Below are 19,245 nucleotides of genomic sequence, written 5' to 3' on the forward strand. Positions count from 1 at the left end.
GATGAGATGAGACTAATACTTAAACACATGCATGTTTCGCTTAGAAGGAGGAAACCACGAGACAAGCCTAATTAACTTTACTATTTCAACGGCAATTGATCTAGTTACATGTATTTACCCGCCAAAATATCGGCAAATAGAAAGGGTAATACCCACTTTATTGGAAAATGGTCTGGGATGAATATTCCTTAGAAAATTTATAAATTTCAATAGATAATCAACAGGAGGAATGTTAACCACATTTTCTTTCTAACACTCTTAATAATTACCTGAAACTAATCGAAAATAGTATATTTAAAAAAATGTGTTGCTGCTTGATAAAAAATATTAATAAAGAAATGTTACTAATATTTCTCTTTTTAACTATTTATGCACGGACTAATATTTCTCTATTTAACTAGTTATGCATGGATCCTGGAACAACTTCCGCATTACATTTCCAAGTGAAAAATTGGTGATTTATACAATGTTGCAACTACTCACAGATCAATAAAAAAATTTAATGGGGACAAAGGAGAAATTTATAATATTTCCATAAAAGAAAATATTATATTTTTTTCAAAATATATAATCTCATGAAAAAAATTAAAATACCCAATTTTTATGAATTAAATTGCTCTCTACACATTTTTATATTTTAAATATTTTGTATAATGTGTTTTCATTGTTAATACAATTAAAAAAAACTCAAAATACTCATTTTTACGAATTATTTAGTACCAATTTATCCTTTTTTATAATTTTTGACATTTATTTAAAAATTATCTTATGGAAGTAATACTAATTTTTTTATGGAGACAAAAGTATTTTCTTCTAAATATATTTAAGTAAAAATAAAAATCTTATGGGGGCAAAAATATTTTCTTTTAAATATATTCGGGTAAAAATAAAAATCCCATGTAAGCAATTGCCTTCATACCATCAAACGTGAGTGAGTGATTATCAGGGATTATATTTGGATACCTATAAATTTCAAATATTTTATCAGTATCTCTTTTTTTTTTTCTTTATCTCTTTATTCGTATTACACTTTATCATTAATCAAATCGATCATTTATGTTTTCTCTGTTCCTATCTCACTCAAGGTGTCTGCAGTGAAGGACGTGTCCAAATTTTTATTTATTTTTCCATTTTACACTATTTTGCACTTCAAAGACCAAAGGTGTCTGAATCAACATACTGTACAACTCAATATTGTGATTAAAACCTATGTTTGTTGGTAGCATGTTATTGTCGAAGTCCCTTCAAATTGGGCTCAAAGGAATGTGTCACGAGGCTTTTATAACGTCCAGTGATTGGATATTACCGTATTTCTCTTTCTTATGTAAACAACAGGTAAAAGCAACGTTTAGATAAAGCCTGCAACAAAAGACAGAGTGGAGTAAGGATCTGGGCTAAAAAGTCCTTGGCCCAACGAACAAGACGAAGGCATGGTCCATATATCAAGCCGTGTTGAGCAAAACAAATATCAATTCGGACAATAACGAAAAATTATATAAAAAATAATAATACTGATTTAGAAGATACTAACCACTAAGTAAGTTCTCCTAAAAAAATATTTATGCACTTACGGCATAAATAAATCACCGTTTAAATTAATGGATAATTCTTTTTCTGAAAAAAATTAAAGTTTTTTTTTAAAAAAAAGATATTATTTAAACATTGATTTCTCATATTGTGGACGACTATCTCCTTTTATTAGACTCAATTTCTGTTAACTTTCTTGTAGTTATTGACTATGAAATTAGTAAAAAAATTTCAGGAGACTTATCATTGAACATATCATCACAATAAATTTAAATAATATCCATGCTATTTTATATCCTTTTTTATATTGGAAAATGAAATCTCTCACTTTTCAATGAAAAAACATGCGTTTCAAAATAAATCTATAATTGAGATGAATTTGAACATCTATATCAAATTGACAATTTCATTTAATGGTTTGAAAATAATTTTATCAAATTTTAAAACCAATGTAACTTATCAATTTTTTTCAAGAATCTTAATTTAGAAATTTCACTTTCAAGATTTTTTTAAATAATAATATTTTTTAAATGTGAAAGGTTGAATTGAAATATTAATATCAATATACATTTTTAGAATTTATTTAGAATATACATGACATTATGAAAGTTTTTATATTATTATATAATCACAAATCATCGAATATGTTAGTTTTTATTTTATTTTTATAATAATGCTATATTTTAAAATTCACCTTCTTATTATATATATATATATATATATATATATATATATATATATATATATATATATATATATATATATATCTTTATGCCAAACGTTTACTATTCATGCCAAGCAAACTTTCTTTTTTGCCAACCGTTATCTAAGACTAATGATCGTTTTAATATCAAACAAAAATATTAAATAATAATATATTTATTATTTTAAAAATATAAAATATTCAATATTTTCGGTATCTAATTAAAAATAAAAGAATTGATTAAACGAAAACTATCCAAAGATCATACTACTACGTAATAATAAGGCGTTCGGGTGTTTAGATTAATGGTGATCCTATGAAATGATAAACATCATGTGAAGCCATGTTACTTTTGTCTCCCAAAGTTTTGTAAGAAGACAAAATGGGGGAGGCGCTAAGGTCGCAGAAACAGTGAATGTTTACAGTCATCTCAACTCTCTCACTTCATGCCAACGATTCTGTCAGCATCAGTTCCTGTAATCCTTGTCATGTAAGCTTTCCTATATAGGCTATTAATTAAAGGTATATATAGAGCTTTATACAAGGTGTTGTTTTTTATGCAGAAAGTACTTTAAGTACACAGTTCAAAATTTAACCGTGTGGGGATATAGCCATATATAGCCATTAGGCAATTCTTTATGGAAGGTGTGAAAGTGAGGGGGGGGGGAAATATAGATAGTGACGTATTTTTATTTATTTTAAGAAAAAGAGGAAATTTTGAATTTTAGAATTTTTCTTTTCTTTTTAATTTTAATTTATTGGTTCTCTCTTTTCCATTTTTTTTTCTTTTCATCCTATTAGACATATAGGTAATTATAAGGTGATAGAATAAGCATATAATCTTTAGACATGATTAATTTTGAGAATTTTTTTTAAGATTAGAACTTTTTCCCCTAAAACCTTAATTAGTGTTTTTAATAAAATAAAAAATTCATGAAAATTTTATATATGATTAATACTTTATATTATTTTTAGTCATTTTTAAAATATAAGTACATAATTTCTAAATAATTATTTTTAATGTGAAACCAAGTTCAATAAGCAAAATTCTACCCTTTATAATAATACCATGAAGTAATTTTTTCAGATGATAGTCTTAAGTAATAGATAATAATTATGTTTTTTTATCTTTCATAATATTACTGTAAAGTATTTATTAATTTTGTTGATTATTTTTTTAATATGTGGTTAAATATTTTATCTTTGATTGTGTGCATAGAATAACACTAATTTCTTAAATGAATCTTGTCTCTAAAAATTAGTCTCTTATTTATTTTTAACTAAAGGATACTTTGGATTTTAAAAAATAATAATAATGCATTGAATTTCGTCTGAAGTTCAAAATCACTGTATATCTCGTATTGAAAAACAAAATACTTAGGATGTGTTTGATTTAATTTGTTTTTTATTTTTTTAAACCATACCTGGAGTATTATAAAATCTTTTTTATAAATTGATTTTGAGAGAATAGAAGTTAAAAAAGATCCGAAAATATAAGAAAAAAATAAATTAAAAAAAAATCGTTTTAGTTTTCTATTTTTAAAAATTAAAAAGGGATATATTAGTTTTGAAAAAAAAAAGTATTCTTATTGAATTATTTTATCTATCCCTCTATTTTTTAAAATAAATAAAAAAATTAAAAACAGGAAAGAAACTGTAGTTAAAAAGAAAAGCACCGTACTTGGATTTCCACAAGCAGCTACGAACACATGCAGCTGGCATCTGTATTAAAATATGCAACTAGAGATTCAAAAAACATCATCATAAGCTAAAAGCAAATATTAATAATATGTCTGGGTTTGATGTTCCCACAAATTATACAAAACAACGAATTAACAAATTATAGAAGCAAGAAAAAGTGTGTATATATTGTTGCTAACAAATTATACGGGACTTAAGATTCATATGCTTTCAGTGACTAGTTCTTTTCTTTTCTTTTTTTTATCTGTCATGGAGTTTACCTGCAAAAGGTAGGGTTTTGTTAATTTGCAAGAGTTCTAATTTTCAAGTCAATATATATTCAGTGTTAAGAGGTGAAGACTAAAAAGAAAGTCATTCTGTAAGAAAAATATATCATATATAACTTAGTATCATTTCACAATAAAGACAACTATAATGACCATGAATATTATTTTTAAATATTAAAAAATAGTCAATTATTATGTTGATTAATCTTCAAATTTCCTCTGTTTGTAGGCAATATATAATTTTCATTATAAATCTTTACTAAAGTTGGTGGTCTTTCTTATAACCTTGTAAGAAAACTTATTTTCCCCTTAATTATCTAAACTTCAATTTTCCAAAAAAAAAAAACATTCTATTTTTCACCACATGCTGAATAATTTTAAAGGTTATTTAAATGCTTGATAATTCGAATCTAACTGTTGGAATACAGAACAATAGTTAAATGATTATAAAATAATTGCAAGAAAAAAGTTAAAAGTAGCAAGCACAGTACTAATATCAAACCCAGACGTATCCCACCAATCATAAAACATTGCGTCAGAAAGTTAAGCGATGACGCCATGCATGGACTTTAAAATAGAAATCCCCATTTGCAAGTTGTTAGATGTAAAACTAATCATTATTTTAAAAGATTCGACTTTAAAAGAGTTAAGCCTTATATTAAAGTCTTCATGATGAAGTAATTAGAAATTTAATTATTGTGGCTCATACCTTTTAAAATCAAATAAAAGTTAAATTTTGGCGTATGATCAATCGTTTACATGCATGCACGTTATTATTCGAACCCCTTAAAATTCAATGCAAAATTTTCCAATTTTCCATCATCGAGTTTATGGCTTGCTAGAACACACAATTGGATGTGGGTAAGAGCCTAAGAGGCCACGAAACTCCAACTAAATGTGAGTAATAGACGAGGCCATGCATGAAACTCCAACCATATATATGTGAATGTGACAATTTGTTGGGGCAACCGTGCATTAAACAGAAGTAATGTTTAATCTAAATCAGCACATGTAACCATGTGAGACCTTCCCAGTCAAAGACAAAATTTGAATACAAGAGTAACATGAGCAGGCTCGTGTTTCCACTTTTCTCCGTGAGGCTCATAATAAGCAGTTGGCCTTTGGCTCAATATAAACTTCACCCATTATTTAATTTGTAATTCTGTGCTGTACTCGTACGCATTTGTTTAGCAAACCTACATATAGTTAATTTAGACAGATATTGACTAATAGGATTAATTTAATCTAATAAAACCGTCAGCCCTTAACTTCCTCAATCTTGCTTAGTCATAAAAAAGAAGATTACGTTCAATAACAAATAATAGCATTAAACACTAAGTTTCCATGCACTCCACATAATAGTCAAACTTTCTTAGTTGGAATGCCAAAGTAATAAGACCCATCTAGATTCCATATAAGAAAATAAAGTAATAGTGGACTGTAGAAGGCCCTCTATTTTCTTTCACTGTTCTAGATTCAAATTATCTTGGTTCGTTGTTTTCTTCTTTATTTTATAATTAAAATTAATTCTTAATTAAAAATGATATTTTAATTTTCTTAATTGTACTGTGAGGAAACAAATTTATCTTATACATACGATACATGGAATAAAAATCATGCACTTGTCTTTCTTTTCACCTATGTCATATATATTAAATATGTCTCATTTGATATCTAGATAAAGATAGATATAAACTTTAAAACATAATATGTGATGATAAAATTCCATATATAATAAAAAAAATTGTTTTTCCTTGTAGATTAACTTTATGGGTTAAGTAAATAAAAAAATATTTATTCAAAAAACTATTAAAAATGTTTAATATTTATTTTGTAAGTATTTAAAATATTTGAGTCGATCTGCATGTGTATTTAATTCCCTTAATAACTTATTATATATGCATTAATACACAAGATAAAATATTTAATATTTTATTAAAAACTAATTTTTATCCAGGAAACTAATTTGCGCTTAAATAAACATTTATAATATAACACACGCATGAATCCAAGCCAGCCAAGGCCTCACACACATCAATCCCGCAAGACCAACTATACCAACATATATTTACAAACACTTGTTTCAAGCAATAGATTCTCTTTTATATATATATATATATATAGTGCTCCCCAAGGAATAGATCCATATAGAGAGGAGCATTGAACATAGTTTTACATAGGAAAGAAAAAAACATGATGAAGGGTCAATGCATGCCCCGGTTGAAAAGCAGCTCCTGCAAGAACAAAACACCTTCTCCAATGACCTTATTAGAGCGTTTCAGAGAAGCAGTGCTCCGCTTAATGATGTTATCTGCACTTTCTAAAGCCACAAACCACCGTCGCTCCGGCGACGGAGAACGCCAGAATCGACATTTTAATAGCCCTCATGATCCTCACCACAGTGAAGCCGTAGCAGATTGCATCGAGTTCATTAAGAAAAAGGCTGCTACCGACACCGGTTAATTAAAACCGTCACTGTAGTGCATGCTAGTTCCCACAACGACATGGCCGAGACCGTCGTTTAGATCACTATCATGTCATGTAATGTAACAAATTAAATGCTAGTAATTCTTCTTATTTTTCTTTGTTCCAATTCTCTTTTTGTTCTTTTTTTCCCTTTTTCTTTTCTTTGTAGTTTGATGTGATGGACTTATAATATTTGCCTCCCACTGATATATATTTACGCAGGGTGTGAGATGTAGACGTAGAATTCGGGATTTTTATGCGTTTGTGAAGTTCAAGTAATTTGTAGATAATAATTAATCAATATAGTATTTTCATTAATTGTTTTGTTTTTCCTATTTCCTTTATGTTTGTTTCTGAAAGGGTTGTTCGTAGAAAGGAACAGGACAAAGTGGTAGATGCAAAATTAATGCTCATGCATGTCTTCTGGTTTTGAATTAATGGGCCAACCATTTTCCAGTGTGTCTCCTTAGGCGGATAGTGAATTAGAATTTTTTGCCGGTGTGTGATTTGGACCCTTTTGGTTGAAGAATATTGAAATTTGAAGGCAGTACCAATCATTAGTTTTCTCATTTTTTACTTGAATATTATATACCTTGTTCTTGAGATGACAATTTTTTATATTGTTAAGTGTAATGTTCTCAACATTGATTCCGGCCGGTTAAAGAATCAATAATATAACAAAAAAATATGCATTAGAAAAATTATGATGGTACTGAAAATTACGTTAGAAGTATATTCATATATCTTTTTTTAATTTTGATTCCTTAACTGTGTTGTAATTTGTAAGATCAAGAATATAACTCGTTAGCATTTGTTTAAAAGTTACTGTAAAAAAAAACATTTGCCTAATTTTTTTTTCTTTTTCCAAAGGACACATTCTTCATTTAAAATACTCGTAATTATAAAATTTGTTTAGTTTAATTGGTTAATCAATTTCTTAAATTTTATTTTCTTAAATTGTATTTTACTGAAAGTTCCTTAATCTAGCTCTTAAAATTTTTTCTTAAAAAATCACATATGTTGATATTAATTTTATATTTTTTTAGTTTTTAAAATATCCTCTCACTCGATCAATCGGTAAAAAATTAATTTCTTCAAATACTTATACATCAATTACTGAAAAGTGACACATCAATATAATTAGTTTCTTTTCTTATAAATTTTGAATTCAAATTCCTTAAAGGCTTAAACAAATAAATTATATATATATATATATGTATATTTTTCTTTTCTTTTACATTTTTAAAACATATTTGAACTAATTATGCACATTTTTTTGAGTTTAATATTTATATATTAACGATATAAAATAATTTTATATTATCATTTAATTATAAATCACCATTTGAATTACTTTAAAGATAATTATTCTAAAAATCAATAAACTTATCATAAATGATAGATTATAGTTTGATGACTATGTAAAACTTTTTATCCTATCAAAAAAAAAAAAATATATATATATATATATATATATATAATTTTAAATATTTTTATTGAAATTTTTTATAATAAAATGTTATTTAAAAAATCTAATTCTATAATATTCGTATTCATATTCAATATAAAAAATCTTACTAGTTATGTACACCAACTGCTACAGAGTTCTAGGAAAGATTTGAACATTAATTCGACATAATGTGAAAGATTAGCATTTTTACGAAATCCAATTCCCATTGGTAATTAATTAGTATTTAATTGAATATATAAGTAAAATTATTATGATATTTTTAATTTTATAATTTTTAATTTTGAAATTCCCATTGTAGTATATAAAATTTAGTGTTTTAATCTTATTTTACGTTGATATTAAAATTTATTACCGAGTGGGGCCAATTGTTGTAAAGCCCATGTGTTTTGTGGTTTAATATGAAATGAAGCCCATCAAGTTACTGTTCCTGATTTTATCGGCAACGAATCCTTGGAAGGGACACATTAGGACAATTTGTGTCTGTTTTATTTTTGGTCGGTGGATAATGTGTCCTTTATTTTTTTGGTCCAAACTGGACAAGGTGTCCTTCATGTACTAAGCAGAAAGAGGGAGAACCGGAGAAGCACCCACTTCTCAAACAGACATTTGGGCTGTACCTTTTTTCCCATTGTTTGGGGGCAACATCCAACTCTGCTGGATTCCTTGGTATCGTTGAGTAAATGGGCATCACGAATGTGTTTGCAACGTCAAAAAATACAATACAAATTTATTCCTAATTGAAAAATAATTGACTTTTTTATTAATAAAATAATTGAATTTTAAGATAATTATTTATTATTTTATAATTATATTTAAAATAACTTTTAATTGTTTGACAGTAAAAAAAAAATGAATAAACTATTGTGAATCTCGATCACAAAACACTATATCGAAACTTCGTTGAAAAGGATGGGTATATATATCTCTGTTTCCTTTATAATAATAATAAAAAATACTACGAGAAGTAATATTACTTTTTTAACTGTATAAGAGGAAACTAAAACAAAGTTATCTCAATCAATCTGATGAATATGCTATGCCTTTAGTTGCTGCAAAAGGGCATTACGTATTTGATGGCTCAAAAAGCTTCAAAGATCTTCTCGGATTTGCAACTAAATCGCTATCAACCATGAATGGAAGTAGTACTCATGCTCTCCTCTTATATATGGACACCCTTACCCTGATGTGCATGCCTCGAACGACATGAGGCCATTTTAAGCCCTAAAGAAGTGATTTTATATCCAACCAAATAAGGGAAAGCGTCCATCCCAAACTCACGAATGGAAACCTCTTACGTTTGTTCATTCACAAAGCCGTTCCTATAATGAATGACAAAAGGCACAACGCAAGCAAAATGAACTGAATGTGTATAGCTTGTGTGGTTGTTGAATCTCTTAGTTTTCGAAGTTTTGTTCTCTGTTAACACTCGTGCGCTTGCACATGCTATGTGAATCTGATGGAATTTCTATGATCTTTTAACCTCACACGGAAGCAGTATTCAGTAACCTTTCCCGAATGCACATGCGGATCACATAGGTACCAACAAAATAGAATATATATATATATATATATATATGATATTTGTTTTTTTTTTGTGGTGCATAATATTATATGACACTTCTATTAGAGAAGTCCTATGCCAAGTCATTCAACAAAATGTGCCATGTGAGCACTGTACTGATGCAACAATTGCAATTCGTCTACTATATATATTGTACAACAAACAAATACAAATACACAACTCATTCTTGATTAGTACTTTGAGCAAGCTTACCTACCACCAGTCTTTAGAAAAAGAAAAAAGAAATTCCTTCACACCTGTTTTCTTAAACTCTCCTATACTCCTTAATTTTGTTAATTGTCAGGTCAAAAGAAGGAAGAAAAAAGAGTGCGAATAAGAGAGATGCTATTTTAAAATAGAATGTAATGTAAAAAATATATCAGAATTAGTTTTTATAGCAGCTAAACTATCTGAAGAGCTAGTATACTCTCTTTAGAGAATTTATAATAGAATGATGAATTCCTCGGTTCTCTTGGTTATATAATGATATATACACATAATATCATATACATTTTTTCTAGTAATAAAACATAAAAAATGCAGATTTCATATTTCCATTACATACTTTCCATTTTTCTCAAATAAAAAGTATAAAACTTTTGCTAACCAATGTCTTTAAAGTATTGATTGAGGAACTAAAAAGAAAAAAATATTTATTATGAAATTCATATGAGAGCATAATAAAAGTCATGAGTAGTGTAATTTTGCACATCTCAATAAATTATTTAAAATATTGATCGGTTTAGTTCCTTAATCAATACCCTAAGAAAGTGGTTAGCATTTTCCAAAGTATAATAATATGTCTTTAGATAAAATAAGGGTTTAATTGCAAATTTTATAAGCTAACTTTTATTATTTTGTAAATTTTATCACCCAATTTTTAATTTTGTGCATTATTGGCAAAAGATAAGCGATTTTAACTTTTGACATCAGTTTAATTATCACTGAACTAGAAAGTGACTTTTACATTGATTATTATCACAATCGATGTAGAAAATCACTTTTTTACATTGATTATAAATTGCAACCAGTGTACAAAAATTAAAAAAATATTTTTTTTATATAGTTTTGTTACCAACATGATGATAAAGTGAACAAAAGTAAAAAATTTGGATAGTAAATTTTGCGAAATATTGAAAATTGGAAAGTAAAATTCGTTAAAAAAACTTTCAGGAATAAAATTCATAAAATCATGAAAGCCGAGTGATCAAATTCGCAAAAATAAAACTGAAGTGATAAATTTACAAAATAATGAAAGTTTGATGGTTAAATTTGTAATTAAGATTAAAAGCACGTGTCTCATTCATTGATGAACATGGCCTTATTCATTCAGAGGACCCTTAGTAACATTAATGCGTCGTCTAAAGGTGCACAGACTACTCTTTACCTTTTTATTTTGCTGACCATCATATTAGTACAAAATAGTCTTGCTGGAACCGATAACTAATCTTCGTCAAAGATCATTAGTTCGCACAATGTAAGTATTCTTCTCCCAATATGATTTATTCCATATTCAAGGATCAATCAAGATTCAAATTTTATACCACTTAGTTAAAAAACACAAATCAATATCACTTTTGTCAACCTTACTAACTACTATTTACCTACTATTTTGTAGTGTACATACATTAATACATACAGGATTTAATAAGTGTATGTCTGAATTAAAAGTTTACAAATTTCAAGTTTATAAAATAAAATGAAAGTAATTTTTAATTTTTTATTTTAATTTGAATTTCAAGAAAAAATTCACTTTATAGTCAAATCTAACTAAATATTAAACAAAAAATATTAAATTTAGAACTGACATTAAGAACCTCTCAACTGGAAATCAAACATCCTAAATACCATGGCAAAACAAAGGGTAGCTCAAACTCGTGTAAGTTTATAAGTAGCATGTTTTGGTAAATGTTTTTACAGGAAATAATCAATTTTTTATTCTGTTCCAAACCGTTTTGAACTAGCAACTCTTTTTACTTTAAAAAAAAAAAAAATAGTTCAGTCATAGACATACGTTTTTATGAGCAATCGTGTTTATGTAGACACTGTGTAGGTGCAAAAATTACTTTATTTGCTGGGTTTTGCGTGGTTGATGTCCACTTTGGGGAATAGGCAGAAGTTACTATAGTTAGGTGACTATGAACCACGGGGTCATGCGTGATTTGATGCAGTGGGAAATGGAATAAATTATTGAGAGGGCAGGGCGAATGTGATGGAAATCTGGATTATTATTAGCTGCCTAGACTAGAGTAGAGGACATTAGAATATTATGCGGTTCGTGGTATTTTCAAAGTGGGGTTCAAACTTCAAAATATATACTCTCCTAGTTTGCACAGTCCATGTCCATGGTTTCTCATCATATATAATTCCCCATTCTTGTTGTTGTTAACGGACCCGTTCAATTCAATTCCCTTCTTCTCTTCTCTAGCTCTTTATTTTTAGTGGTCATATCATGTCCTTCTGTTGTCTGTCATGTACACGTTACTTTGCTTTGCATAGATAGATAGCTAGCTAACGCCATATATAAAATGCTCAGAGAAAGATAAAGCTGTAGAAGAGAGAGAGAGAGCCAAACTTACCGTACAAGTTGTCAGTGACTTAAGACTACAACACTGCCGAACCGGGATAGGGCTTCAGTTTCCGTGGTCCCTACATAAATCTCTGTCGAAACTAGTGTACATTCTCACGCGCTATATATAAACGTTCTTGTAGACCGGAACCAGATGCAGACGGCGTTAAAGTTTATGTATGCAACAATGGAAAAAAATTAAACATAACTGATATGCTGCAGAGATGGTAATGGCTAAAGATTGGCCAAAGATACTACAATGTTTATTTTCATATTATCAATTTTGCATTCAAAAGTAAAACTAGTCTTTGTATTTGTATTTAGTTTAAAAAAGAAAGAGAAAAAAATAAGTAGAAGAAAATAAAGATAAAAGAAGTAAAAAGTAGAACAAAATGAAATGATTACCTTAAGTTGTTTGGTTTTGGAAACAAATTGAAATTGTTTGGTAGGACACAAATTGAAAGGAAGGAAAAGATATACAGAAGAAGTTTCCATTCACTAACAAGGAAGAAAAATTTAACTAAAAGTAATTAGGCTTAGAAGAAGTTAATGTCCCAAAATGTAATATAAGTTAAGGTTCGAATTTATGTCGGAAGATGTATATTCACATTTAGTATGGGACAGTGTCTAGAGAAAAGATTGTCCTTGAAAAATGACATATGTTAAAACCAAACAAAATAAGAAAGAAAAAAATCTAATGAGTAAAAATAATATTTCATCAAAAGTGCATTAATGTGATTTTTGGAATTCACTTTTTTATATTTTTAATTAATACTTGTTTTATTTTAGAAAATTTCATCCTTCTATACCTTTCAGTTCGTGAATTTAATTAGTGCATTCCGTTCTTCGGAACAAATTACTAATAGCATCATGGAATAAAGCAATAGAATCATCAAATCTTCTTACTCGTTTTTGCATATATGTATAGAATCTTTTTAGTTACTTAACTATCAAAATGTCTTTATAAATACTCTCACCGTTCACCACCGTTGACAATCAACAGAAATAGCAATGCAAGATAAGGACACAAGTTATGTCTGAAATCTAATATTTCAAATGTCAGGAAAGATCAATATCTCAAACCTATTGTTTATGATTTAATAATTTATATTTTTTTTTATAAACTATAGAATAATACAAATACTGTTTTGGTACAAAAGTTAGCTACATGAAATTTCGTGTGAAAATTGAGAACAACATAAGAACAGAAATGACAACCGATATAATCATACAAAATTTCATTAATCAACATGAAAAAATACGGACTCGATCTAACCCAACGATGACATGGTTTTGGTCTTTTGGACGAGACATGAAGAAGACATATGGATATGGAGGCTTCGATTGAAAGTAGTGCGGCTGCAGAAAATAATAGTGTGAACATGACAAAATTATTACTTCACATGCAAAAAAAAAAAAGAGTAATGAAGAACGTTAAAAAATAAATGATACTTAAATGGTAACTTAAAGTTATAAAATAATTGAAAATTGTGGTGCTCTCCCACATTGCTCAATGTAGGTATGCTGGTGAAAGAATGGTCAATACTCCTAAATTAGACAAAAACAAAGTCAGAGATTGGAAGGCAATAGGACGTAGAATTAAAAGTATCCAATCCGTAAGAATTGTGATTTGTCATCAAATCATTTGCATTATTTTATAGATATAATATTATCTATTTTAGTTTTATTTTAAATTAAGTACATTAAATAATATATGTTGGTATAAAGCTAGATTATAAATTAATTAAGGTATCCAAAATTGTATCCATTTCAAAAGAATTTGCAAATTAAACTTACATTTTGAACCTAAACCTATATTAGTAGGTAATTTATTTTCTCAAAATATATAGGTTTTTTTTGTGAGTTTGAATCCAATTATCATTCCTAATATACAAACACATAACAGAATAAAAAGCCTATTTAAATATTTTAATAAAATTAAAATATATCTTTATAATTTTATGTAATACTTTATTGAACTTTACAAATGTAAAATAAATTTATATTTTATGTTTAAAAAATTATCTTATACATCATATACTTATTTTTTAAAAAATATCAACAAATATAAACAAAGTGCGTAAAATATACTTAACTAAAATATAATTTATAATAGAGTAAATTACACTCTTTACCTAAATTATATCACCATTTTCTTGTTTAAAAAACTATACTCTTTCCTAAGAAATTAACAAGTATTATAACCAGTATAATATAATATGTTAAATACTTTTAATTATATTAAAATCATATAGCATTATATTAAATACTCTTTAATCAATCTCCTTAAGATATTTTTGTCAATACTTTTTTATACTTATTCCTTTCAAAATTTAAGTTTTTTTAGATATTCACAAGTGCCTTAAAATAACGTCAATATTATTAATTGTTGGAAGACAATTTCATAACGGTCGTCGGGGCTCAAATTAATGGTAATAAGGGCCGGGAAAAATCTCACTTATGAGAAAAATAATTAAAAGAATTCAAATACAACATTATGTTAAAAAAAATAATTTGATAACATTATGTTAATATTTAACAATAAAAGATGCATTCCTCTAAAAAAAACAATAAAAGATACACTCCTATCTCTCTCTCTCACTCTCTCTCTCTCTCTCTCCCTCTCTCTCTCTCTCTCTCTCTCTCTCTCTCTCTCTCTATATATATATATATATATATATATATATATATTATGTGCCTTGAGCTAAAAAAGAGTTCATTAATGAATCACTAGTTCATAGAAAATGACGGAGTGACTTTTCTTTGATTCACAGGTTTTGCACTGGCTGATTAGGATACTGTTTGTTGAATGTGGTCATGGAAAGTTGGAAACAGACTAAAATGGATTGGGACTTGATTAGAGAGAGACTTAATTAATTTTCCATTCCAAGCCAAATACATGACAATATTGAGAGGGTCGGTTGCATATGATAAAGTACTGTTATTTGTTTTTGTTTATGGTCAGTTTGGAATAAGTCAATAAACTTAACTACCATCATATTATTATTTTTCCGAAACCAATCATTTCAATTAGCAAAGTAATGAAATAATGTTTGAGAGAGATGGACAAAAATAACATAACTATGATTAATTAGTCAGTGTCAGTCCATTAAGTTCCCCTCGCATGACATGTGTCAGGTAGGGAAAGGCTCTTAAACTGAGTACACACTTAGAGACCATTACATTTGCCCACACTGATTATATAACCATAACTGACTAAACACACAGAGAGTCTAATACATAAACTACAATTAATAATCATAGAATGATAACCAAATTATGCAAGGCTATCATTATCATCTTATAATTAATAAGTTGAGTATATATATATATGGATGAGGTACTTAATCATAATCTGGAGACCTGCGAGTGTAGGAATTGAGACTGAGCTCCAAGGAAGCACGGGAAGCATTCTTGAACCCTTCTTCAGTATGATACCAGCCATTTCCATCATAGTTATAGGAATTAGACTTGAGGTTGCAATAGCCATGGATGTCCTCACCGTGCATAGGGAATAAAGGGAGGGTTTCAATCTTAGTAGCACCAAAATTCTCTGCTTCTTCTTCCTGATCAGTTGGCCTTATTTTGTCAAAGAAGTTGGCATAGGTTGAGGAATATGGGTCCACACCGACCCACCCCAAGTTGTGGTTTATTCCAACATGGCCACTGCTACCCCCAGCTGATATTGAGCAGTCCTGATAAGAAATTAAGAAAGTTCAAAACAAATTGATCATTAAGAATTAATCAAACACTTCATTGAAATGATCATTTCTAAATCTAGTTATAAGCTAGTGAACTCCTTGTTTGAACTTTGAATACTACTTATACTCCTTCTCTCTCAAGAGAAATATATAAGTTTTACTCATTGAAATGTTTTCCTTAATTATACATTGCTTTGTCATTATAGAAGAGAGCCAAGAGGCCAATGGGGTTCTTCCATTTATGGAAGTTTCAAGGATTGAATAGTGTAAAAGACTGATTGTCGCTCCGTTTTGTTGTTAAATAAGATATCGTGGGTATGTATAGTAGACTATCACTAATTACTTGCGCACTACACATGTGATGGATCATGGATATTGCTTTCCATTTCAATGCATCACAAAGTTGCATATATATGGACACTGAACAATGATAAAAGAGAAAGGAAAAAAATAAATATATATATATATATATATATATATATATATATATATATATATATATATATAGGAATTCATATTAGAGTGGGGAGCTAGGCTGTTTAAAAACTATATATAAGTGTCTCATATCCATAAAAACCAAATTAGGAGTCATCTTAACTCACCCTAAAACTTTTCTCCATGGGCGCAGAACCATACCCATAATTCCCCATATGTCCCACAGTAACCATCTCAACAGAAGAAGAAGATGCCGAAGAGATCCCTACATACACAAACATGGCCACAATATAAGAGTAAGACATAAATTTAATCAACTAGTTAGTGAAGTAATTTGAGAGAGAAATTAGTATATGGTTGGTTTGGTTAACCTACCTGCAGTAGAAGAGATGTTAGAATACTTGGTGTGAATGGGATCAGGTTTCCAAGCAGAAGCAGAAGGATTAGGATGAGTTGGTGGTCTTTGTTGCATGGGGACGTTATTGTTATTATGATCAAAAGTGAACCTTTTCTTCTGCCTTTCTCGAGCTTTGTGGTTCTGGAACCAATAAAAGACATTCTTGCCTTCAATCTTACCGTACTGCCTCAGCCTAGCAGAGATCCTCTGAATCTGCTCTGCACTCGGGGATCTAATTCCATTGTTGTAGTAAAGGTCCTTCAGTATTCGTATCTGGTCGTTTGTGGGAGTCCACCGTGTACTACTTTGCCTGCTCAGAAACCCCCCTTTTCCACTGCCACCTGCATCCTCGTTTTGTTGTTGTTGTTGGCTCCCTTGTTGTTGTTGAGGTTCCATCATCCACTACTCAAAACAAACAAAAACAACCAAACCAAACAAAACAAAAAGAGTAGTAGTATGTAGTGTTTGTTGGTTGGACCAAGAAAGAGAATTTGAATATAAGAGGGTAGGTGAGAAGAGAGAGTACTACTACTGCATGAATTATGAAGGGGAGAGGGAGGGGTGAGGGGGGTTATAAACTTATAATAGGTGATGATGATAGATAATAGATGAGGCACAGGGACATATAGTACATGGAGTGATAAAGAGAGAAAAGTCATAAAAAATGTCTGAGAGAGAAGGACTGAGGGTGACAGAGTGGTGTTCATAAAAAGGGAAGGGACAAAAGAGAGCTTAGAAAGTGAGTACTATCAGGAATTACTTGGACGAAAAGGCATGACCAGGTATGTGTGAAATAAAAGTATTTGCACACCGAGACAGTGAGAAAAGGTAGAAAAATGAGGCATGAAATGATATATTGGATGGAAGGAAGGAAAGAAAAAAAAAGAGTAGATGTTCTGAATGAATGAATGAATGAATGGCAATGGAATGATGCGGGTTGTGATTTGGGAGTTCAATAGGTTCTTCTTTTGATGCAGATATCAGACATGGCCCCTACACACACATATACATATTTTTTTTAAAAATAAATTCATACTCTATAGTTATTAAGTCGAATCAACAAGCTGCCAAGATATATTCTGTACTTAACTGATGAATTGAAGGGTAAAAATGTGTTTGTGAACTTACTGTGCATCTCATGGGTCCCAACCAATGCATGAAACATATAGAGTTATAATGCTGATACATTATCCATTTCTTTTTCATCTCACCTTTACTTGAATTCTCTTTATGTATTTTTATTTTTATTTTTCATCAATTAGTATTTTATTATATCTATTAATTTTTACTTATTTTTCTTTATTTTTTATATATATCTCTTCTTTCCGTACATACACTTAAAAGATGAGATAGATGTACATGCATTTAGATCGAATTTTCCTTTCTATTAGGGCTATTTATTTTTGTGGTCTGCATTGGTCCGCATATTCTATAGGTATTTCAGGAAGTAGAGCTTTTCAAATTGTACTTGTGAGGCAGTGGCGAGGACTAGTGATGATGCTTGAGCAATGAAGAATACTACACCCTATGTGACAAAGATTTTCAATATAAAGCCTTGAGAGAAGAGGGGATCTTAAAAGCTCTATTATGTATGCTTGTTTCTTCACAGGCCTTCATTATGAACACTGGACCAATGACCAAAAACAGAAAAATAATGTAAATGCTTCTTCTCAATCTCTGTTTTGGTTATACGTACCTTTCAAGTTATTTATCCTCAACTCAACCAGAAACAATAACGTTCATTTCTTCTCCTCTCTTCCTGTATCAATAGTTCAATACTTTCTTCTCCCTCATTTTATTGTCACTTTGAAATATTTTTCTCTTTTAATTTATTTGTCACTTTAGAATATTGATATTTCAACCTATAGATATGATGCATAGTTACAGCTGCCTCAATAAACAAAAATATTTTAATCATAAAATTAGAATAATTAATTGTTTTTAAAAAAAAATGCAATGCATGTATTACTTTAAATTACAAATAAAATGAGAATATCACACAGTAACGTTACGATTCTCTCTGGTATATATCATATATGCTACACTTTTCTACTTATTGGTATAAAGTGACTGCACTTTATCTGGAGAAAAGTAAATAAACAGACCAATAAGATAGGCTAAAACGAAGAAAATCTTAAAAACTCTATATAGTGAGCCTATTGAAGCGGTTTAGTTAGAAATTATAGTTGTCAGACAAGTTAACCCTTTCATTTATCTTGTCTTGTTTTTTCGACTCTATGGGTACGCCCACAATAGGCACTAGCTCATCTCAAAATAAAACAAATTGTTCACACATACTACTAAGAAAAAAAAAAACTTGTATGTGGATTTATATATATACGTCAACTTTGGGATTGATAAAACTTGATGCAAACAACCAGTTTGGGCAGTTTTTGCATGTTGTTTTCAATAAATCAATCGAATAATTTAAATTTTACTCCATATCAT

General features: G+C 29.0%; 1 protein-coding gene across 1 annotated transcript; it reads right to left on the bottom strand.

The window, feature by feature from the left end:
- Positions 1 to 15,608: 15,608 nt before the first annotated feature.
- LOC100803815 (protein WUSCHEL) lies at positions 15,609 to 17,308 on the bottom strand. Its single transcript, XM_006590661.4, has 3 exons — positions 16,776 to 17,308; positions 16,568 to 16,665; positions 15,609 to 15,959 (listed from the first exon to the last, which is right to left on the bottom strand). Exons 1-3 carry the CDS (start codon positions 17,194 to 17,196, stop codon positions 15,609 to 15,611), a joined length of 870 nt encoding a protein of 289 aa, XP_006590724.1. The 5' UTR covers positions 17,197 to 17,308.
- Positions 17,309 to 19,245: the final 1,937 nt, after the last annotated feature.

The sequence above is a fragment of the Glycine max genome, chromosome 11 (assembly GCF_000004515.6).
Source record: "Glycine max cultivar Williams 82 chromosome 11, Glycine_max_v4.0, whole genome shotgun sequence".
NCBI lineage: Eukaryota > Viridiplantae > Streptophyta > Magnoliopsida > Fabales > Fabaceae > Glycine > Glycine max.